Source organism: Labrus bergylta, chromosome 2 (genome assembly GCF_963930695.1).
Source record: "Labrus bergylta chromosome 2, fLabBer1.1, whole genome shotgun sequence".
Lineage (NCBI taxonomy): Eukaryota > Metazoa > Chordata > Actinopteri > Labriformes > Labridae > Labrus > Labrus bergylta.
Genome location: NC_089196.1, coordinates 18,498,163 through 18,522,855, shown reverse-complemented (window position 1 = coordinate 18,522,855; position 24,693 = coordinate 18,498,163). Strand labels below are relative to the sequence as shown.

The 24,693-nt window shown below is 38.2% G+C and overlaps 1 protein-coding gene across 1 annotated transcript; it reads right to left on the bottom strand.

The window, feature by feature from the left end:
• Nucleotides 1–24,532, bottom strand: susd2 (sushi domain containing 2). The gene is made up of 14 exons (XM_020636601.3): nt 24,375–24,532; nt 23,984–24,182; nt 23,238–23,386; nt 21,612–21,969; nt 20,939–21,140; nt 20,212–20,297; nt 19,848–20,116; nt 18,693–18,836; nt 17,902–18,054; nt 16,706–16,957; nt 14,797–15,075; nt 14,298–14,474; nt 5,255–5,351; nt 1–818 (listed from the first exon to the last, which is right to left on the bottom strand). Exons 1-14 carry the CDS (start codon nt 24,442–24,444, stop codon nt 803–805), a joined length of 2,451 nt encoding a protein of 816 aa, XP_020492257.2. The 5' UTR covers nt 24,445–24,532; the 3' UTR covers nt 1–802.
• Nucleotides 24,533–24,693: the final 161 nt, after the last annotated feature.

The following is a 24,693-nucleotide window of genomic DNA, read 5'->3' as shown; positions in this document are numbered from 1 at the left end:
TTGATTTCTGATCGTTTATTGATGTGGAATGTAAAGATTCATATTCATCATCAATTCCTCCTGTCTTTGAGTACAGATATGTAGCAGTGCAAAGAAGGCAAGTGTTGACATTGTGTAAAGAGTTGACCTTTATGTGACATTTGTGTTTTTCTCTCCCTCAGTCTCTCAGCAAAAAACCCTTCGTTTGAGTGAAGGCTGTGAGCCCACACAGAGGCTGCATATGAGTTTGAAGTCTTTCAACCAAAAAAATGATCAGGTTCACTTCACGTTCAACATGAACACATCTGGTCTCATTTCAAACTGAACCGGAGGATGGAGTGTTGATTGTAATGATGATATCTCCTTGTAGTATTATTTATACAATTCGCTCCCCAGCTGAGACAGAATGTTCAGTCATGCAAAATGGGAATACAAAAACAATCCTGGCATTTCTGCTTCTACTTCAATACCCTCAATCCCCAACTCATGCGCCATTTACCACAGCCTGGAAGTTTTCCAAACTAAACAAGAGAGCAAAATAAAATGCGGCCAAATAACATGCTGAAAGCTTAGCTAGTGTCTAAGGTTTTCCTGATCGGGTCAAGAGGTCAAAAGATGACCATCAGCATGGAAAGCAACATGACTGTTTGTAGTTTCCAAATTCTCAGCTCTAACAAGTCTATACAGTTGTAGGTTTAGATGAGAGAGTTATATAATTGTATATCAATTTATCAATATCAAAGTTGAGAAGATAATATAATCCATAATCAAAGAGGACTTTGATTGTTTTACAAGATTGCTCTCAGGTTACCTTCCGGTCCAGTTACCCTTTTTTCTCCCTGAAAACACAAAACAAAAAGAAGTTTGAATTAAAGCATTAAATAAAAACAGAAACGTACAAATCCAATCAAAAATGTAAAGACTGCTTCTTCTTTCTTTGTTTTGAAGATTCTCCTCACTTCTCCATATTGAAAAGGAGAATCATGAAGATAGTTTGTACTGCGTACTGATTTTTTTCTGTTGATCATTTCCCCCTATTACCGCTAGCATTGCAAGTACCAGTAAACCATTACTATCTCAGAGGGCTGAAAGCTCTATGGAGGATAAAACTTTGTTCTCTGTTATTATTACTGAAACATCAGTCTATTTATACAATGAAACAGAAATAAATCATCAACAGATGAACATGCAAAAAAAAACATGCCATCCTGTCCAGGGGGATTTGATTATAATAATTTGTCACCTGCTCTCGCATCCCAACATCTTCCGTCTCTCTTCACTGTCCAATCAAAATAAAGGCAAAAAGGCCAAAAAATATCTTGGGGAAAAATGCTAAATATGTTGGTGTGGGATGAGATTTTGTGATGCCAAGAGTTTTGGTTTCACTTTATGGTTTGAGTATAATCAACTAGTATTGCAGTGAGCATTGCCTGAACCCAGGAGAACAGGCTTATTGCAGAGCAAAAATGGTAAATTATAATCTGCCGTAATGCATCCCCAGCACCCATCAGCAATCATCTTCTGAGCGTTTAGCTTTAGTTGATGTCTTTAAAACAGATATCTATATGCAAGAACCAGCTCGTAGGCGCTATGTCTCAACACCATCTCTATCCAACATTGTAAACATTTGGAAAAGTAAGTCTTGGCCAGAAGTCATTTATTACTAAATGTTGACTACACCATGCAGAAGTATACAAAAACGTGGCCATCACTCCCAGAGGCTATATCATCATCTGACAATTCATTCTTTTCACATGACATCACACACTTGCAGAAGTGCCTGACAAAGAAAATCCAGAGAGGAGGAGATTGTTGATTAATGCTATTAGGCGCTACGCTGTCTCTGGTGAGGGGACAAAAACAACAGACTTGACTGTTAACTTAAGCAAAATAGTATTCACTTTTAATCAGAATCAGAATCAGAAATACTTTATTGATCCCAGAGGGAAATTCGATAACTAACTCAGATTACTGACTGAAAGTGACAGCTGACAGTGATCCTGACACTAATGTTAGGTTACCTTGACTTGCAAATGTTGGCTAATTAGCACTCAACTTTACTTTGATGATGAGGACTTTTCTGCCCTTCGCCTCCCAAATGGCAGCATTGTTGACCCACCCGCATCACAAATACATAAAGTTGCCATTACCTTTTTTTAAGCTTGTACCCTATGGGCTTTATAATGGGAAGGATAAATGTACAATTCACTAAAGTAAAGTTATGGAAGGATTTTGCTGTTTTAAGCAATTTAAATAGTGTCCCTGGTGCTGTATAAGGGTCTGTTATTCAGCAATTGGTAGTGCAAACATGCATCATTTTGGTGGATACCACTTTCCCCCAAAAAATCCCAGCAGGCCTCTGCGCTAGACATGTGACTGAAAATATTTCAATGAGATTTTTCAGAGATAACAGAATAAAGTAATGAGAGGTTGAAATCATCAGCACAAATCTTAATCGACACAGTGATGATCATATCAGATTTTTTTTTTTTTTGGCAGATCTTAAAGAGGGATAGGAAACCTGAATTGCTTTGCAAATGTTTTATCTCACTTTCTTATCTAACAAAGCCCCCCTTTATCTTTTGATGTGCCATATTTCAGGTAATATAATAATAACAGAAGTGAAGAAGAGATGATGGTACATACACACACCTACACACATCTTACAGTGTAATGGTAATGAGTTTCTTGCTACTGTGGTGAGCTGCCAGAAGACCTGTTGAGACCTGCTGAGTAAACTGAGAAGTGGAAAGTACCCGAGCAGTCCTGATTCTCAGACACAGGAAACTGAGGCACAGGAGACCTTCACTATCTACCTGTCGCACACACACACACACACACACACACACATTCACACACAGAGTTGTATATTACAACCGCTTCTTTCCACCAGACATGCAACCTAAACATGATCTGAAATACAGTACAACCCCTGCTACATCTATCCTGCTCTGTCTCTGATGTTGAAAGGAGCCAGTGTGTCTGCACTTGTTGGTAGGGGAGTGTGTATACTTGTGTGTGTTTATGCATGTCACCATGACCGCTCACACTAAAGGTATGCATACGATTTTTTTTTTTTTTTCTATTAATTTCCGCTACTGTGCACACAGCATATTTCCAGGCTGTGTGTGTGTGTGTGTCCCAGGTCTCCTATGTTAGCATGTGTACCAGCATGTTGTGTGTGTGACATTACCTCCCTCAGATCTGCAAACCTCTTGACACTCATCTCTTTTTACACCTGGCCTCTCATGATCAAGGCTTCAAGAGAGAGCAGGTGTGCTCGATCCTTGCCCTTGAAACTTATAAACATAGTAGTTTCATCGCCTGCCTGCCCTAAGTGCTGCTGGGGGCTGGAGGTGAGCCGTGACTCCTGACATGAACCTTCTTACTTCCCTTGCTGGAATTATGGTGGGGAAAAGCCCAGATGAAGTCTATGAGCCCATAAAACAAGCCTTTAATTTTCTAGTGTACGCCCAGGAGCTACCTAGGAGCTAGCCTCTCCTTTCTCTGGACTGAAGTCATATATGATCCCACAGGGTATATGGTTTTATTTTGTTTTGATCTGATCATAAAGAACATTAATGAGTAAAACTTGAAGGCTTGGACATGTGATATTTCAAACGTGCAGGTGGGATTTCGCTGCTTTTGTGTTTTCTGTCTTTGTTGTGACATGAAAAAAGGTTCTGATTGCTGGGAGGAGATGGGAGGGGAAGAACCTCTAGCTATGCAATACATGCCTCCTATTCTACTGTATTTCCTACAATTCATCTTTCAATGAAAGACAGAATGAAATATATACGGATGGCTATTACTGGATACCTATGACAGATACCTCATCAAGGTTCTCAGCTTACCAGGAATTTGGAATACATTAGCAAATGATTGGCCCGTGGAGGAAGTAAAACACTATTTGTACTATAGTGGAATAATATGTATAGACTTAGCTGAGCATAAAAAAACTACCAATTAAAGCACATATTTTTAATCAAACTGGTAGCTACAGGAAAACCGAATCCACAATAGCTCTGTCAATATATTTGGATTGAAACGTACATACATACTGGTAGGATAATACAAAGTAACAGAAATGATCCACTAAACCATTATCTAAACAGTTTTTCCCGTTTGCGGTCGTGGGTGGGCTGGAGCCGATCATAGCTGTCATTGGGCATGAGGGAGGGTACACCTCCAATAATAATAGCAATAAGTAAGGTCTATAGCAATAAGTAAGGTCTTTTTACCTGCTCTTTTGTAATGTTAAAAGACAAAGAGTAAGGTATTTTACCTGCTTTTTGTAAAGTGTTTCACTTGTTATGAGTTGACGCTATACAAATAAAAATTGATTGATTGATTGCTTGACCTGGTTGGAAGTCAGTCACAAGGCTGACATACAAAGACAGAATAACATTCATGCTGCACTACTGTGAGGCAACAGTGCTAACCACTGTTCCAACTTGTAGCGCTAATAGAAATTATGTTCAAGCCACATTCAAAATTGTCTTGTTAAGTTAATCGTGTAGGTTTCAGGTATTGTATATGAATTTGGCACGGTTTATTTTTTCAAACTACCAGTCAGGCCTGCATCACTATGGTAGTGTTCGTTAAGCATCAGTTGAGTGTTGGCAGGAAGAGTTAAGTTTTTTATTTAAATGGAACTAGCAAACCATGAAACGTTGTAATACATAACACTGCACTAAAAATTATGAGAACAAATATGCTAATTTATCTACTCAGGAATCATTTGGAAAAAATAATTACAATCAATTAGTGACAAACTGAAATAATGGCCTCTGCTTCCTTAAGTTGTTTAACTTGGAATTAGTCGGCTCAAAAGGATAAACTACACTTGGGTGCTCTTGCCTTTGCTGTTTGGGGAGCCAGGGAGGGAGTTGTTGCTCAAACATGAGAGGTGTCAATCTAATGTTATTGGCCACGCCCACACAGTCTTTATCATGTTTTTTTTAAGAAATAGTCAGAACAAAAAAAAATGTATTGACCCAAGTATTTTTAGACACTGACCAGTTTCTCTACTTCAATCACATTTATGAATATTTATTTAAAAACAAGACACATTTTTGGAGACCTAAAAAATTGTCAATGAGTGCAGCAGTAATTAAGTGTCAAAGTAGACTGAACTGCTAAAGAGAGCATTGTAGACCCTTACGCCCTCCTCCCTATTTAATATTAGTAACGTTTATGTCACTTGTTTCCAGAATTGGATTTCGTAGAACCAGTGGAATATGGGCTATTTTAATTGAAGTATGTTTTAACTCACCTTTCCTGCCTTCTGCTGTGCAGTCGGATCATTACTCCCACTGTGACAAATGCTGAGAGGGAACCAATAGCTCCAAGGATGAACCCCACCTTATCATCTGTATAAAAATCAGAGCAGCACATATAACTCACTGTTATCAGCCATCGTTCCTTTTTAACCTACTTGAATCAATACAAAATATGTAGGGTTCCATTAATGATGAAAGTAAATGCATGTGGGAAACACTAGAGAGGAACTCTCAGTGAAAAGTCATGAGTTCTTTGAGAGAGGCATCTGGAGGTGCTTCTTATTATCCCACAGTGGACATAGGGTTGACTCTCTGAGGTGAGTATGGGTGTAGATCTTGCCAGGTGTGACTGAAATGTATCGTGAAATACCCTTTTTTGACTGTTAATAAAGGGTTAAGGAAAAAGGATCATGCTAGACCAATTGAAGGTAATCTGCGAGCAAGATAGCCTTAGTGTACGTCCATGACGGTTAAAAGTCACAATGGCTGTGATCCATCTCTTACGGGAAATTTAAATGCAGAGGTTAAATATTGTTATTGCAATCTAAAAATTACTTTTTGTATTTATTTCTGTCCTTGGTTGAAAGGATTATATATATATTTTAAAAAATGATTAAGTGAAACATTGAGAAAGTGAATTTAATACATATAAATGATCACAAAGGTATTGCTTCAACCAATCAAATTTTTGAAACTCTGCTATCAATATATCCTGCAAAAGAAGAAGAAGTAGGTGCTGTAGCAATTACTTCAAGTAGTTAATGTTAAAAAATGTTGTTAAAAATGGTGCAGAAATTATTGTTTATCATGGTTAACACAGAATATCAGTACCAGTTTCAAGGTAACCTAGATTAGATAATAAAAATATCTTAGACTAATATGAATACAAAATTGACAAGAAGTGCTGCCTTTGTCCTTATTTCCACTCACAAGAACAGCCATCCAACAAAAGCCTGCTGTGTTTGGCCGGTATGTCAGCAAATCCATGAAACCATTTTTATCAATTACAAAAGGGGATCCAACAAAACAAAAAAGGCACATTGGCTTCACACATATTTACAATGAGAATAATGGTGGCTGGACTGATGAAGCCATCATTTACTAGATTTTCCACAAGCTTTCCTTTGACATTGTTTGTTACAGGTTAGTTAATGTTGTTATCAAATAAGAGCATGTGAAACTTTCCTCAGGGCTAGGGCAAGTTCAGTGAACTGTTTTTTTTTTTGATGTATTTGACTTGAGTATACTGGGCAAACGAGTAAACAGACATGGTTCAGTCATTCTCTGAGGCATGAATGCTCAGACATATGACAAGTATGGTTTATGTTTGTCAGGAAGCCACTGCAGGTGTTGGTCCTTAATAAACCATCAGGCTGGGAACATCACCCCCCCCCCCCCACACACACACACACACACACACACACACACACACACACAAAACCACAGTGAAATACACACCCATGTATACAAATATTCCCTGTAGTTTCTAAACCAATCAGTTCTGCTACACATGGTCAGGCCTTAGATGCAGCAGCACTGGCATTAAGCTGCTGGAGGCTGAGCATTCTGCATCAGTGTTACAAACTGCCCAGATTATAATTATACTGGGAACATGTGGAGGACTGGCCGTCCAGAAGTGTTACATTCCCCCTTTTTTTTTTTCTGGCAAGACCCTAAAGCTGTATCATTACTTCACTGAACGCCTGCCTGCATCGGTCAAATAGCAAAGCTGGAGGGAGCAAGAGTGCCCACTTTGGACCAAAACATGTCCAATGATTTTAGGGCATTATCGCAGTAGAGACATCATAGAGTTGGGCAGAACAAGTTAAGGGGTTGGAAAAACATATTCTATACTATGAAAAAGTTAAAGTGTAAAACGACTTCCTGTATGTACATTTGCAATGGAAATGGATAAACATAATCATTTTTTAAGTTGAATTTTTACTATTAGCTTAAAAGTGTATGCAATAAACATTTCAATATTCTTTGGACTCTAACTCTCAAAGATGACATTTTGAAATTGCCCTGATGATTTATTCAGTGAGCAGCCACTGATAGGCTTAGGTCTCTATCATTAGAGTCTGACAAAAGCACAGAAAGGAGCCCTACGGAGTCGACCCTTTTTTGAAAGAGTAAAGCCACCAATCTATTGACGAAACAAGTCATTTTACAGAAGTTGCTACTCCACTGCTGCTTTCGTTTGGAAGATTATGCAGATGCGTGATTTTGTTGGTTTGAATGGTAAACTGCGATCCAACATAATACTGTATGTATGTGTGTAGCAAACAATGACTGAAACAAACAAACAAACAAACAAACAAACAAACAAACCTATCAAGAAATTGGTAGAAAATCACTCCTGTGTTGTGGGAACATGATTGTTTTCTTGATGGAGTCTGTTGTCTTCTCAAAGCACAATGGAATGTATTTTTCTAGTTTAAAAAACAGAACAAACGTCAAACGTCTTCACTTTCAGTGGATGTACTTTGATTGGCTGTCTTTGCCCACAACAATTAAAAAGGACCCACGGACAAAAATACCGAAAATACCCTTTCAAAACTCTAAATCTTTCAGAGTACCTGGGCTCACTATTGTTCAATCCCTTTCTTTAGAGTTAATACCCGAGAGAAATTGCAAACAGGCGATACCAATCAGAAATCTAAGACTGTTTTCATAACCCCAACACGTCCACACACCCCTAAGACACACTCTTATCACAGAGCATTTTGTAAGATAGAGTCTTTTGGACAGTGCTGATATCATCTCAAAATAATTCTGCAGATTTTTTCTCTCCTTGGTAACAGTTTGTGTCTTTCTGTTGTCATCTGATGTCAGTTTCTCCCACTGATTGACTTAATGCGATGGGTGCAAGTATTTTCGGAATTTGAACTACTGTACCTGTCAAACAGAAAATATCCAACAGCAAATGTTCCATGTACAAACTAAACATGCATGCCCTTTTCTTCACAAACTCAAAAAAAGAAAGCCAAGTAGAAAACAAACTAAACTAAACTTATTTCATGGCCGTAAACCAGCTTTTTCAGTGGTCAGAGATTCAAATCTGTATAATCCGTTAACAGGTGTCTGAAGGTATTAGACTTATCTTCAACAGCTAACCTTTGTGGACCCTGAGGCCAGGTGTGTAAATCTCTGTATGTAAATGTTTGTGTAATACCTTCATGAAGCAATTAAAAACATGTAATTATATAAGTGAGTGTAGTCCATTGAAGGTGCTCCATGAAATGTTTCGACATCACAGAAAGACAATGGCCATTCTAGAGTCTGTTGGGGTCTTAGGCAAAAAGAAAAAAACACTGGGGGCCCATCTAAATTTTGTCCATCACCATTACATAATAAGTTATCTGACCCGGTGAACTATGGCATTGACAGAGACCATGTTTTTTTGTTTTTTTTCCCCCGCTAACATTGTTTTACTTGTTATGAAGTGTGAATACTGTAACTGAGATTGAGTACTGTTCATGAGGCCCCCTTAGGGAGGTTTCACTATTTCATAGCAAATTTTTCACAATTTGAGCTGCTATACTAAAGATTGTCAGCTGTCAGGGGCCCCCTGCTGACCTGGGGCCCCAAGGAGTCGCCTGCCTTGCATGTTGACAAGCAGCGCCTCTGGGTAAAGAGGTCTTATTGAAAGTGAGTTTTACTAAAAAAAAACTATCCACATAAAAGTAAAAATAAAGCTCAGTCATAAAAACATCAGAGTAAAGAGAAAAGCCAAGCATGAGCACTGAGTGGTCGCAGCACGAACAGAACTAAAACATCTGCATTCATTGGACATTAAAGTTACACATTTCCTCTCAAACTTCTCATAAAACATCTTGTCCTTGTAAAGAACTGATGTTGCTACACATCTTTGTTTTCACCCCCAGCCATTCTGGAAAAGATTACATTTCTTACAAGAGATTTTATAACATTGTTCCTCACTTAGTCCTCAATTAATTATCACCATAAATTCTTCCAGTTATCGCCTCATTCAAAGCAGATTGTGCAGATTTAATAGCAATAATAATAATAATAATAATTTATCCTTTATTAATCCCGCAAGGGGAAATTCAGATTTACATTCTAGTCCACTTTATACAGTGGACTGGCACCTCTCCAGCAAAACAGGCCAATTTCCAGGTATGATCCGTGCCAGGACTTGAACCGGCATCCCTCTGATTCCCAACCCAAGTCACTACAGACTGAGCTACTGCCGCCCCAAGACATGTTGATATCAATATATTTGGATCCACCTTGTTCCACTGGTCTTCTAGAAAATACTTCTCCTTAACATAAAGTGTAGAAACCCGTTTCAGTGGGATTGATGATATTAGAACATAAAATACAGATACTTCTGCTCTAAACTCAGTTTGTAGTTTGTATACTGTAAAATAAAACATTTACAGTACAGTATCTATCATTGTGGGTCTAAATCAAATCATGTTTCTGCTGACTTGATGTGAGCAACATTTGAATTGGTCTATCTTTCTGTTTATCTTTGTGAACTGACAGTTTGGTGTGTCTTCAGATATCAACATGCTTTTGTGCAACAAATCAGCTGCTTACCAGGTAAAATTTAATTAAAGCACATTTTCTCACTAATCCTGCCATGTGCTGTGGGCCTACACTCTAAGCCAACTAAAGAATAAAGACAAAAAAAACTTCTAATGAATAAATCAATATTGCCGTGTTTATATTGGCACCATCTCATTCTTGTACTTCTAGTGTGCCCTGTCAAACATGTCCTCTGTTCAGGCTGGTACTAGGGGATTTTCTTTAGATCACTTTAAGTAAAGTCTGACATGAACTATTTGGTATTTGTAATCAAATGGATATTCTTCTTCAAGTTCTCCCATTCAAACAGTAAAGCCCTCTGAACCTGTGGTTTCTAGTGGTGGGTCAGGACCTAGAAATGGTTCTCTGAGCGGCTTTCAGTGGGTCACAGATGTGTGCCTTGGAAAAGAGGTTTGATTTTTATGCTGCCATATTAGCATGACGGACACAAATACACCACCTCATATATTAGATCTATGGATTTGTTTTACATTAAGTACAAAAGGGGACAAAAAAACTGATCAGAACTGTCATTCTACGTTATATCATCCATGCCTTGTATTTTGAAGCTACAGGATCTTGCAACTGTCACCTTTCATAAAATCACTCTTTCCTCCTTAGTGCAAGGAACTCTATTAATATAAAAATACCATTAAAGTGTAGGTGATCCTGTTTTTGGTTTGCATCTGATACTCAACCAGAGCTATTGTTTGTCAGAATACCATGACAAGGAGCAGCCAAGCTAGTACACACTATATCATAATCGTTCTGAAGTCTCCCATGGCCCTGTATTTGCTTGGATCAAAAAACTTAAGGGACTTTATATCCCGTAATTCCATCTGAAGATACCGACATTGATCACCCAATTTCACCACACCTATGTCAAAGGAGGATAAAAGGCAAATAGACAAGTAGGTCAGCATGGTTATAATCCATCTCAAATAGGTGGGGCTGCAAGTAATGGAAGATATTCATACAGAGATTCACTTGTGATTGATTGGACTTAGTGCCACCTCTGCTGAAAGGAGCCATTTCAAAAGCGGCTCGTTTGAGTGACTCAGAGAAGAAGTCAAACTGGATGCTGTGGCATTTGTTGTTCCGCGGCATGCCGTTTTCATCTAAACAATGGCTACAATTCTCTGGCTGTGGAGCCTTCACATCATGCTGCGTTGATTCATATTAAGGGGAGGAGGGGAGATCCGTCAGGGTGTCTCCTGTTCACTCTGTATTTAGTGTTGTTTATGTGGTTGGAGGTCACGTTGAGAATGGCGTTTAGGTAACAGCTCATGTGACACCTTTGAGCACCTCAGGTCATGTTGACAGTTTTTTTTATCTCTGATTTGTCTAATGAGAGTGTGAGTGCAAGTGTGATCATTGCTAAAAATGCCCAGCTTTGTGTTTGTGTGCACACAATTCAAAGGTGCTGCATTAGTTCTGCATGATAGTGTTCATCTTTACAAGCATGTTCACAGGGCTTTCCATCAGTGCCTGGTAAGGTAATATTTAACTGTATAAACAGTAAAAAATGAATTAATAAGGTCTAAATCTGATCCGTCAAGAATAGGCATTGTTTTGAAAATAGAAACTGGGTGGGAAAAGTCTGGGCTAAAACAAACAAGAGGCCTTATTCTTCTTTGCAATAATCACCAAACTGTTTATATTGTGGTTAGCAAACTCACCAAAGATGTGTCATAATAAATACCACGTGTATGACAGTAGAGGTATTAAACTGTGCTCCATACTTTTTCTCCTTGCTGAATACTCCATATGTTTGTGGAAAGCCCTGTGTTCATATAAACTTAATGTATGTGTCAGTGAGCTTTATCTCTAGCTGCATTCTGAATCAGAATCAAATTCAAACAGTTTCACGTTAAAGGATTTTGACTTACTTTGATAAATAACAATGAATGCATCAGTACTAAAGGAAGAAACAGACACTAAAAATCAGATTTTAGGATGTTAGTGGCTGCAAAGTTTTGAAGAGAAATGTGCAAAGATACCAAAGATCTAGGGAAACTTTGCAGTGTTGAATAAAAGGGGTCTGTGCAGTTTACATGTGTCACATGTGGAAAATGTTTGTTAATACAATGTCTGTGGGGAGGAGTAAGAGTCTGTGTATAAGGTACGATAAATAATGCAACTGACAAAAGATAAGCAGTCATGATTAGAAGTATATTGAGTTATTTACATGAAACACAGCTTCACCGGAAAACATTTCTAAACAGGTCTGCACTAGATAACCAAGTCGGAAAAAACAGATGTGTTTGTCTAAAGAAGAAGTCTAGAAGAAGTCAGGATCTATTGTGTCCAGCTGGGAACTAGCCGGCTGTTACCAAATCAGACATGTGAAGTCTATTCAACCTGATCATTATCTGAGGAAGTCTCTGTTTGCAGCTGACCATGTGTACCCATGACAGAATGACCGTGGAGGCAGATCACTAGCTGGCTTCTTTTCTCTGCTTCCTCTCATCTCCCAGCTGCTCAAAAAAGCCAAAACCCATAATATATAACCTATAGAGTAAATTGTGTTTTTTTCAGATAAATGACAAGTCAAAGGAGAGGGGTGGAAGGCACTCTCTGTGGTGCCCTTAGTTTCATATCTTGTCTGTTCCAAATGTTTATCCAGTGAGCAGGAAATGGGCTGTAAGTGTTGTTCTTTATATCAAATGGTTGAATTTCTTTGAAATCTTTGAAATATACTTTTAAAGACCTGAAGACGAAATCCCTGGGGCTTAACTTTGTTTTGAAATTATATTTTTGGATTCATGAATTGAACTGCACCTTTGCTTTGATTAAAATTACTTGCTTTAAGTCATGATTTTCTCTGTTTGGCCAGGTCTTCTATCAAAAAGATTATCCTCAAAGAGCGTTAATTAAATCTATAAAAAAAATCCCCCCCCCCCGAGAAACTTGGAGAAAAAAAATCTACAAAAACAAGCTAAGGAGAAAAAACAAACAAACAAACAGAAACACACACTCGGACATAAAATGTTATCCTAAATCATAATAAAAGATCTACTTTCCTTAAATATAGCTATAGCTGCAGTATGGATGAATAATTACTGTGTTGTAACTTCTTTATTTAAAAGGTTTCAACAGTCAGAAAATATTTTAAACAGATTTTTCATGTATATATTTATATAACATATTCAGTGGGAAACACTGCCACCCGATGGCGACAGCTGGTCAGTGCTGAGAGTTCACAGTTGGTATGATGAATGAAACCAGAAGAAGGAACCAGGTGCTTCTGATTAACAAACAGAAAGCTAAGCCAGTCCAGGATCAGACGTTTATTACTTTGTAGCTAATGGTCTGCATGAGGAGCTGAGCTCAGAGTAGATTGAATCTCTGCTTTCAAAGAGACTGGATGAGATGAAGAGCGTTCCCATAGTCCCTCTCAGTTCTCATCGGAAGGTGCTGCCAATCATAGTTACTAACCACTAACCCTAACCCAATACAAAACAGAACTAATAGTAAGTAACGCTTTTATTTATTTTTGCTAACTTTTCTGAAGAAATGCAGCAAACTTCACAAGAGAATAAAACTAAAACACTAAATAAACACATTGCGTACTGATTCAACTGATATGGGTGAAAACTTACTTAAACCTGTGAGAACTTCATGGTTTTACATATTTTAACCTCAATTTAACCATTTTATTCTTGTAATGGAAGTGAATTGCAACCTGACCTTCATGGATAATTATTTATTGTTTTTATTTTGTAAACTATATATATATCATCATTGTATATGAAATTCAACGTGCAGACAGCAGATAGCAAATCACGGTGATAAAACATGTATTTGTATTTTTTATGTTGTTGTCATATGCTAATGCAATTGCTAGAAGTAATCTTTTTAAATCCATTCATTTTCTATCAAAATAGACTTCACATTTCTTTATTTCTTGTACTCTGTCAAAAAAATCAGTTTGTGCACTAACATTAAAACCGTTCTGATATTATTGGAGCTTTCCTCTCACAATATATTTTATATATTTGTTTTTGAACCCCTCTTGTAAAGCCTCAAGTTGGACATTTGAGCCTTTTTGTTTTTTTCACAACCAGAGGTGACCTTATTTGGATGACAGGGTGAACAGCTGCCATGGATTACATGATCATAGATAGCCAAGCCCTAAAGAATACCCTGCTGTATTATTGATTTCACATTTAATAAGACAATACAAGCTGTCAATTCAAGCTGTTTTAAAGAAGACGTAAAACTAGAGCTTGACACCATAAATCAAACACAACATGTAAGCTGAAGTAAAAAATAAAACAAAAATCAACCAACTTAGGACCTTTTTTCTCTTTAGTTTTATAAAACCAGATTTATTTTTATACCAGTGGTGTTGCCCCCTGTGGGCCATAACACATAATGCAGGTTTGAGGAACTTCTGCATTGGCCTCACTTCTCAAACAAGAGTCTACATCTTTGATACAGTCCATGTACTCAACATGGTGGTTTGATATCAGAACTGACCTGTTACACAGTAAGTTTGCTCTCCAGTCCAGACCCCATCATGCAGACAGGTACGCTCTGATGACCCATACAGTATATGGCCTTCTCTGCAGGTGAAGCTCAGAGTGTTTCCCTCAAGGTAATGGGTCCCATTTTTCTTCCCATTCCTGGGTGTAGGAAGCCAGCCACAAGACAACACTAATGCAAAAAAAGACATTAAAAATTCAAATTCAAAGTAAAATCTTGTTTTGATTAATGTTAATCTTTGCTTATGAGCACGAGTTGCTTTAAAATCAAATTATTTCCCCTTCATTAAGGCTTTCTACCGTTACATGTCCTGTATGCTTCATTTCCAAGCATGCAATTATTGAATGGAAGTCATTCTAAGCACATTTGCACTCAGAAAAATATATAGTTCATCTTTAGCACTGCTAGAAACAGAACAGATCACCATGTTTTTGTTCATGAGTATTAATGACAACAAAGAATGAGCAGGGATTAATCTTGTTTCCTGGGATACCTGGCTGCAGGGCTTCCATTAGGACCTGGTAATTCTGGTAGGCCCTGAGTGTGGCGTTTCCCATTGTGAGGCTCTGGGAAATCAGGGTATCATATTTACAAAACTCTGCTCCTTCTCCAGAGCACATCTTCAACATGTCTGCCACCAGCGGGTCATCAGGGCTCTCAGGAAGACAAAAGGCAGGAACAAAAGCAGGATCATGGCTGGGTGAGGAATAGTAGTTATCCAAAAGATACTTTGTGTCATAAGTGAAAAGAGAGGAATTCTTTGAGATGTTCCCTGTGAATTAAAGAAAAGAACAGTTCAGGTGTAAAACCAACAGGATTTAGAGATTCTTAGAAAATGACATGTTTAAAAACATATTCCTAGACTATGTAAATGGAAGTCAGTTAAGTTGTGATCTCAGAAGAGTACATCATAACACAAGAGGACATCTTTGATTGCTGTGCTGTTCAAACACACATGCAGTATTTAAAAGGTTCAGCTGAATATACTGCAAGAGAAGCTTATGTAGGTTGACATTAAAATATGCATAAGAATAGATAGAAATATACTGACTGATACAAGGTGTCATTGCAACAACAGTTACTTCAATAATGACATCAGTCTTAGAAATATCACAGAAAATGCCATGCATGCTGTTTTGGTTATTAGCTTATTTGCCATTGATTCGATAGCATCATTTATCAGCTCCTAAAATGGACTTGTTCATTCTTCTCCATAACAGGAACATACAGCATTAATATCTTTATTGTTGATGCTTCAAGCAACCTCTGGTGCAAAAGAAGAACAGTACACTTCTTGTGTACAGTGTAACTTTAATCAAAGCTAGGGATGACATGTTTTAAGACTATTTTATTTTTGGATGGATGTTATGTTCAGGTAAAAAAAACTTAAAACGTAAAAAATAAACCAAATTAAATTTGTTTCTCTTAAAAAAAACGTTGTCTCTTCGAAACTCTACAGAGGACAAAGCACATCGAGCAATGCAAAAACCAGACATGCTGCTATGGTCAGCTTGTTACTACAACTTAGTACTCAGACAATTGTGAGATAAGGGGACACTCAGTGTACTGAGCCAAGATTTAAAACAAGGATGCCAGTATTGCATCCAAACACAGTTAATACTAGTGTAGGCTACAGATTTAAAATAATAAAACTTAAATGTCTGTATCTTAACTGCAATAGCATTGAGGGGAACTTAGTGTCAGCCGTTACCCATGCTTATGTAAAAATGTCATCCATACTCATCTAATAGCAACTAATTACAAACACTAATGGGGACTATTGCTACGGAGGCCACAGAAGATACGTCTAATTACTCTTACTGCTTGCTCAAAATATACTCTTCAACAAAGACAGAAAGAAAATGGGTCTATGAGGCAAGTTATTATTTGGAAAAAGAAACATCACTCAGATGGATCAGGGCAGGACACACACAGGGTGCTGACATGTCAATCTATCATTTCCAACGAGCTTAAAGTTGGTGTTCGCTGCACTTACACTACGACAAATGACTTAAGTTTAAGCCAATGAAAGGAAAGCTATCCAGTGGTTTTCGAAGGGTATGTAGTACAACTATTGTTGGAACATTATTAGTATTTAGGTATACTCTCTGGTTGTACTTGCACAGTATGGTCACAGCCCCCGACACCTCTCTGTTATCCATCACAGTTGTTCTAACTGTGAACATATGGCTTGTTTTCTTCCTTTGCACTCTCGGGACATGCGTTACAATTGAAGCCAAATGGGGCTCAAATAGAGATATAATTTATGAAGACAAAATGATATAAGCTCTTGGCCTTTGTAACATGCAACATGGCTCTGTACTCAAATCAAGAAGAGAAGTTCAAAAGTGTTGCTGCTTTAGAGTTTCGAAAACATTAAGTTACTGATCTTTCATACTCACAGCCAGCTCCAAAGGTAAAGATTTCCTCTGCCGTGGCATGTGCTGGAGAGAGGACCTGTCCAGCCTGAGTTAACAGGTCATCTGATTGGTCAGAGTTCATCAGACCGAGGAGACCCTGCGTTTGGTTGCTAAACTCTGTTGGAAGCAGGACAGACGCTGCCATGGTTCCTTCATGCACACAGACCTCCACACCAGCACCAGACTGGAAGGTTACCATCACATTCTGTGGGCAGGGGGCGAACACAAACACTCCTGGAAAAGAGAGATAGAGTTTGCATTTTTAGTACCTTAACAGCATATAGACTGGAAGCAAAAAAGGCACTTGTGAAATAAAAAAACGCAAAATTTAAAAAAGCATGTGTGTAGGTGTTAATATGTGTGTATGAATGGGGGCGGGGGGTTAATTCATCTGTTGAAAAGAATTCCCTTGTTTGCTGACACTTCTGTTTTAATGTACTTTATTCTTTATTGTATAATAGTGTTTATGAATGAAATCTGCACCACAACTTTTCAACCAAGGTCATAAGTACCGTTTGTCTACATTAGACAAAGGAAGAGGTTGCTGCTAAATCAGTGCACTTAAAGGATGACCAGTCAAGAGGAGGTGTCTTTCAACATGTAGGCCTACCTGACAGGTATAGATCAAGGGGACATTTATCAAAAAAAAAAAAAAAATCATGGATAAAGAATTTAGAAAGGTCAAATGCTTAATAAGGCCAACAAATGTACTTTTTTGTCTGCTAATATACCTGGGATGTCCACCCAAGTCAAGTCAGTCACGAGTTAATAAAGGGTGAGTTCCGGGAAAAGACTAGATAAAACATGGACATGGTCTCAGTATCATCAACCGTTTGTTTCTGAAGAGGCATTTTGAAACTGAACAATGGCAGTCAACATGTTGGAAATGCTAACCTCTACGGGCATTTTACTATGGGACCTAATGGGGATTATTTGCCATTTGGAGCCAGCCTCATGTGGACACTTAAGGAACTGCAGGTTTTTGCACCTCCGCATCAGCATTTTTCAACACCCGAGGTTGCAGCTTGGTGCCGGAATGTATCTTTTGTCCTCCCAAGATATACAAATGCAAAACTTAGATGTCAAGGTTACTGACTTCAGATGACAATATTTCATGGCAAGGAAAAGCTTCCTCTTGCTATCAAAGTTAACAGGAGAAGTGTGATGAATTTTCTCACCGTGCAGGGTCATCGATCTTTGCTCGGTGAACAGAAGGACTTTTTGGTTCCTAAGCACCTGAAGCTGGCCCTCTGCAAGACGCACTTCGATGATATCAGAGGCTTTCTCCTTCACAGCCACTGATGATAGCCCTGTGGCTTTTGCCAAGGTACCTGGTTAGTGGACATAAACATCACAAAGTTAAATCTTAGTGGCTGTTTTACTATGTAGTTAGTACCCTAAAGTCAATGGTTTGATCATGGCTTAAGTCTCTGCAATATTAAATGAATCCAGATGTTTGACTCCGCTGATCTAATGAGAACAATATTAATGTCATCTGGCCATCTACAGTCACTTGAACCATGATTGTTGTGTAATGGTTTGGAGGTAATTCTAAACAATGAAGCTCACATCTGTTCTTCTTTAATACATTTGACCCCAGGACAGATACAGAGTGAAAACAAGAGAGAACTAAGGAAATAGGATTTCATTTAACAGTGCCAAGATCAGGAGTGTTTAAAGAGATAAGAGTGAACCTTTAATGATACTGCAGAGAGCAAGCAGAGAAAGACTAAGAATATTTCACAAGAGAACAACAATGTTCAGATGTTTCAACAAACACTCAAGGCAGATAATCAATCTTGTGGCTGATAAAAAAGGAATAATCAAACAATAAAATATTTCTCTCTGAAGAAGTCCTGGAACAAGTTTAATCCAGAGAAAGCTTTGAGCTGAAACAGAGAGATGCAGCAGAATCATGGAGTTCAAAGAGAGGACACGGACAGGGCTTTCACATCAAATGTGGACTCACCATTCTTTAGTTTCACCCGTTCTGTTCTGGCTTGAACACTCAGTTCTCTGTGTGGTGATGTCACGAGGTTATACTCTCCTTTGCCATTGAAAGTGTAGCTGAGGCCATCGAACGTTATGAAATGTGGATCCCCGAGGACGACACCTGCAAGGTGTCGAGAAACACGGCGAGGATGTGTTTACATCAAATGTCATTTTGGCAAAAACATGTTCTTTTATGGTGTACTGTTGATATCTCATTCATCGAAACATTGTTTTTTTTTTTATAATATCAGTATGTGGGCTGCAGTTGTGTTTAAAGTCTCTGGGGAGCAGGTAGTGAGTTGCATGATCTAATATATTTCCACATCTTAACACTCAGTCGCAGGCTGTAATATATTTACTTCTCCTGCAAGCTGATCTGGTGTTACCTGCTCCTGGAGTTACAATTTGCAAAGTACATTGTGTGTGTGTGTGCGTGTGTGTGTGTGTGTGTGTGTGTGTGTGTGTGTGTGTGTGTGTGTGTGTGTGTGTGTGTGTGTGTGTGTGTGTGTGTGTAACATGCTCAATATGTTTCGATTTATAATAATGTATATATTAAAAAATAATAATATCACTTTCTTGTCAAAATGTTTTGATGACATAGAATATTATGCCGATAATCAACACAAAATTACAAAAACGTTGCCTGCTTGTTATTAAAAAACACGGAAAATCCATTTGACTGTTCATTAATCCTCTGCTTAGAAAACTGAACTGTCTCCCAACATGTGCATCAATGTAACAAGACATCCCTCTTTATAAAATGCATGTACGTATAAAGCAAAATGATGCATTTTGCAAGGGAAAAAGGAAAAACAAAGTTGGATATGATGTGACCAACTAATGGAACACAAACGGTTCAAAATCTGATTTAAAATACCCGGTTAATTAGGTCTGAAAGGAAGAATTTGCAGCTTTTTGATCCAGTAAATTTTGCCCCTGAGCAACAGAATGAAACCATTCGACGCCTCCTCTCTCCTCCAGCGGCATACCTCCAACCCCTCTCTCCCATTCGCACAAAGGAGTTATCAATTAGAACGCACCATAATTAAGCACCATTAAGCATGTTGTGGCAGTCTGCTTAATCAAAAAATGTTTTTTATATAATCTTGATTTGACTTGTGAAAGGTCTCACCAGCTCTTGGCGGCTTGTAGTTTTGACATCCGCTAGAAGGTCGATGGTTGAAGTAAATCTGGCAGTTGGCTGACCACAGGCAGCAGTAATAGAAAGTTACAACATCATAAAGCCAGTGGGAGTACCCGGGCACCCGTGGTGGCTCCCCGTACGGAGGCGATCCCCAGTCGTGAGCTCTGTCCGGGGTGCTGCCACCGATCGAGTCTCCTGTCAGAACTAGAGCTCCTGTGTTGTCATAGCAGCATTGCTGCCCTGAGCCATGTGTTGGACTGGAATTATGCAAAGAAAAATCATTTTGGGGAAAATATTCCCATTTGTTCTTTTAAATATAGATAAAATTGATTGGTCCTCTCGCCACTCCTACCTGGCCTGAATTGCTCTGACACAGTGGACACTCCCTGGGTGGTAAGTGCAGACACTACCCCTCTCAATGTCACAGCTATAGTCAGTCTGAGATAACACAGTGCATACAAACAAGTCTAAATAAAGAAATAACATACATGTGATTTAACACGATTTGGTATTATTTACACATAATATTAAGAAACAATACTGATTGATCAGCCTTAAATTCAGTTGACTTTAACACAACCATCACAACACTGTTCAGAGACTCTGAGCATGATCAGCATGATCTAACATAGCTTTTTTCTGACTTTAATAAATACCACTTTTACATTTCTTTCATGTTTCCTCTAACAAAGGTTTAATTGAAATTACATTCATGTGTAACATCTTGTCTGCAATCCCTTTCATGCTAACCACACCCTCAGTTTCCCCCACAGTCATAAGATTATAATTTAAAGTACTAAATCAAACTGTTACAAATGAACACTTGAATAAGCATCAAATAGATGATACTCTACTTTAAACCGACAAGCATCAATCAGTATCTATTTCAGACAGTAACATAATGAATTCAATTGAACTGGAGAGAAAAAATATATTTTTTATAATATAAAATATTTGATTTGATCAAAACTGATTACAATGATACTACTTTATTACAGCTACAGCTTAATTATGTTCATCATAACTACATGATACCAAAATATCATCAAACAATGAAAAATTCTTTGAAGTGCACTCACATGAAACCTGCAGGTGTCTGCTTGGGCCTGAGCCAGGGTGCAAGGACATTCGATGAGTTCATCTAGGAAGTTAGGCAGCTTCTTCTCCAGCATGTCCCACTGCAGACACTTGTTTCTGGCCCATGCTGCAGAGTCATCTCTGAAAGTCTGCTCCAGGTGCCAGGCTAACACGTGACCTCTACTCCAGAGACACTGCACATCCCTGCATATAAACACTCTTCAGATTTTTTTTTTATGTGCTTTTAATGGAGAGATAGGACAGTGGATAGAGTTGTAAATCGGGGAGAGAGAGTAGGGAATGACATGCGGGAAAAGACCCACAGGTTGGATTTGAACCCTGGGCCGCCTACTTGGAGGACCATAGCCTCCAAACATGGGGCGTGCGCGGGGCACCAGCGGCCCTTCAGATTTTTTACAAAGAAGGTACAATCAATGTTAAAAGTTATGGCTGATAAAAAAGGTCATTATCTATTTCAACAATGAATTATTCAGTTTAGTCAATAAAATATCAGAAAAAAACACATACAGACATTTCTGATTATTCTCCAGGGCAAAGGGTGACAAGTTTACTGTACTTGAATGTGCGATCACAAAGCACTGGCTACATATAAGCAGAAAAATGTCTTCTTTAGAGAAGACACTCGTAAATTGACTTGACTTGTAATATGGTTACCTTGCTCCTTCTGACTTCAAAATGGCAGTGATGCGAATGTTCCCCAGCTCCCAGTCAGAGTAGTCCTGTGAGGGCTCAGGGATGAAGCTGAAGGCCCCAGTGTTGGGCTGATTCCTGCCCACAGAGTACAGATAGCTCAGCTCAGCCTGCAAAGACGGTGATCCGCCTGTTCCTCCCTCTGTGCTCCTGCTGGACTCCCTGTAACCCCACAGCTCTATGTTGACCTTCTCTGCTGCAATCAAAGAGCTGTTCCACATCATCTCAAGCCGTCCTGTGTTGCTTCGGGGGTCGTAGTTCTCCCAATATGTCGCATTCACCAGGATGACTTCAAAGGCAGGTTCTGCTTTACTGGGATGCACTAATACATTGAAGACGGTAAACAGTTAATATTAAAGGGAAAAACTGTTTTGATTCAGCTAGAGATTCGCTAATCCGAAGCATAGACTGTGTATTAAAAGTGGATGTAGCCACAGTGACTTCAACATTCATTTTTGCACAACATGTTTTGCCTAAAATTTGGCATATACTAATTTCCCCTTATACGTCCCTCTGTACCCATTGACAGGTTGCTGTGGTAACAAATGTCAATAACAGGTGGGTGGAGAAGTAGACTTGAAGAGGCTGCCCCCTTTTGACCAGCAGAAAGAATGCAGGCTTAAAGCACTTCTGTAGCAGTTTCGGTTTTAGAATGAGGAGTTTTAGTCCACTTTACACATAAAGCTCAGATCTACAGGAAGAATGTGTGAGCTAAAAAAAAAAAAAAAAGATAGTAGAAAAACAAACCTGCAGAAAAAGGAAATTTGATAAATTACAACTTCTAATGAAACAGCTGCTGTATGTTGGTCAGCAGAAGTAGGTACCTCAAAAAATGTCTTGTCTATGTCTTTAATCTATCGACCATTATCTTCATGAAATCATTTCTTCTTTTTTTTAGTACGAACATATTTTAAAGCTCCTGTTAGAGTTTTTAGCTGGTTATGAAACAGAATGAAATTAATGCTGATGCCTCCATATGACCTACATAAGTAAACGTGATAATGAATGAATGAATGTTTTCATTTCGAAACAAAATTAAATTAAAATAAACAACAACAAAAAGACAAAAGCAACAGTATCCGAAAAGGAGTACAATCAGTTAGAAGATTGATTACTTCTATGTTGTTCTTTCAATCCCTGAAAATGCTGCTGCCAGTTAGGGTATCAGATGAGGCGTTTAACAGCTCCCTGACAAAACAGCCTTTCTTTAGGGAGATGCAAGAAAAAGATGGACACATACAAACAGAACTACAACAACAAAGACAGCAATGATTTGCAAAGGTAAAGATTCATGATTAGTGATATTTTTGGGATGAGGTCACATGCACTACTAATAAATGCACAGGACAAGCTTAGCAATTAAGCACTACTTTGTTCACAGGGGTCCCCAAAATCAACACAATCCAAAAGTACCCAACAGGAACTTTAACCTGGAAATCTACAACTTCCTAACAAGTTCTCGTTCCATCAGAATTTTTAATAATTAATCATGATGGATACTAAATCAGTGCAGTGTGTAATGGATTTTAAGTCAAAAAAGTTTTTCCAAATACCTAAATGGATAATAGTTTTTTGTTTTTAGCCACATACCTGACAAGTACTCTCCAGATCTGTCAAAATGTAGTCCATCTGTTGAGACAGTAAATGGAACCCAACCCGTCTCATACAATAAAGGGGTGATACAGTAGGCACGGCCTTCACCATCAATAAAGCCCTCTCGGTCAATTTTGCCTTTGAAACTGCAGGAGAAACAGACAAACTTGATTTCTTAGTTTGCTTACACCATTTCTTTGTTCAAATGTCCCTTGTTAAGACTCTGATAATCTGCAGTTCAGCATATTAAAAGATTCAAGTGCAACATGAAATTTAAGAACAATCTTAAAGAAAAAGTTCATCTCAGATTGGAATTTACTGCTTAAAACACGAGTCAATGATTGGAAGAAGTGAAAAAAAATCATTGCTAATCTGTAATAGAGAAATTATGTTCATGCTTCATTATGAGAGAATACAATATTTAATCAAAAAGGCTGCATATTTTCTGTATTAGTTCAGGCAGCATGTTCGGAAAAAATGTTACAACGTTCTGCTTGAGTAGTTTTCTTTCCAATAAGTCAAACATATTGATTTTTTTGCTTCTGTGTTACAAAATTGTGTATGAATTCACTCATGTGCATGTTTTTCTTAGGATTGCTATTTCAAAATAGACTGTGAACAAGAAATTATGAACAAACTTTGTTATTGGATAGTACACTGCAAAAAAACAGAACTACTGTAAAATATGTCTTTTGTGTGTGTGTGTGTGTGCGCGTGTGTGTGTGTGTCACATAAACACAAACCTGCAGTGAAGTTGCCCACCAGGATGAAGGACCAAATTGAGGATCCTTAGAGCTCTTCCACCCAGCATGGAGCTAGAGTAAGGTGTCACCTGCAAACAGGACTGGTTGTAGTCTGGGCAGCAGGTAAGCAAAGACACACAGGTTGTGTGGCAGGAGCAATCCTCCATAATGTCTCCACACTTTCCCCTGCATGACTGCCCTACAGAAAAAAAAGAAAAAAAAACTTAAGGTATACTACTTAGTAAAAAAAAAAAAAAAACAGTTCAATACTCTCTAAAAACAGTATCCATCCATAAAAGTTGAAAAAAATGTACTGCTTAAAACTCGTCATTTAGCTTGTTGTACTAAATCAAATGTTGAACTTTGCATATAAAATACTTGAATGACTTACCAGCTGTTTCAGAAGCGACAAAAACAAAAAAAACACAGAGACAAAAAGTGCCTTGAAAGTTGTCTATCATGTTTCATGGAGATAAAAAAAAACACTGCTTTTCCAACACAGTGTTTGTTTTGACCATAGACTGTGAGAATGTGACACTAAATTGTGAAGTGACTGTGAGTGTATCAAAGGTCATTCATGACACAGTTTGGATGGTAATTATGAAGTTATGAATTAACAGACCTTAGGCAGGTGGGTATAAAATGTTTTTTTTTCTCTGCAGGTGTAACTTTGAAACACGTGTAATGTTCATACTGATACAAAAACCACA

Bases quoted from the DNA above. Each gene is read 5' to 3' on its own strand.
- susd2 (XM_020636601.3), bottom strand. From the start codon at position 24,444: ATGATAGACAACTTTCAAGGCACTTTTTGTCTCTGTGTTTTTTTTGTT. The intron at 16,958-17,901 runs GTGAGAAAATTC...TCTCTTTTCCAG, and splicing joins AAGATCGATGACCCTGCACG to GAGTGTTTGTGTTCGCCCCC. The intron at 15,076-16,705 runs GTGAGTATGAAA...TTTAATTCACAG, and splicing joins CTTTACCTTTGGAGCTGGCT to GGAACATCTCAAAGAATTCC.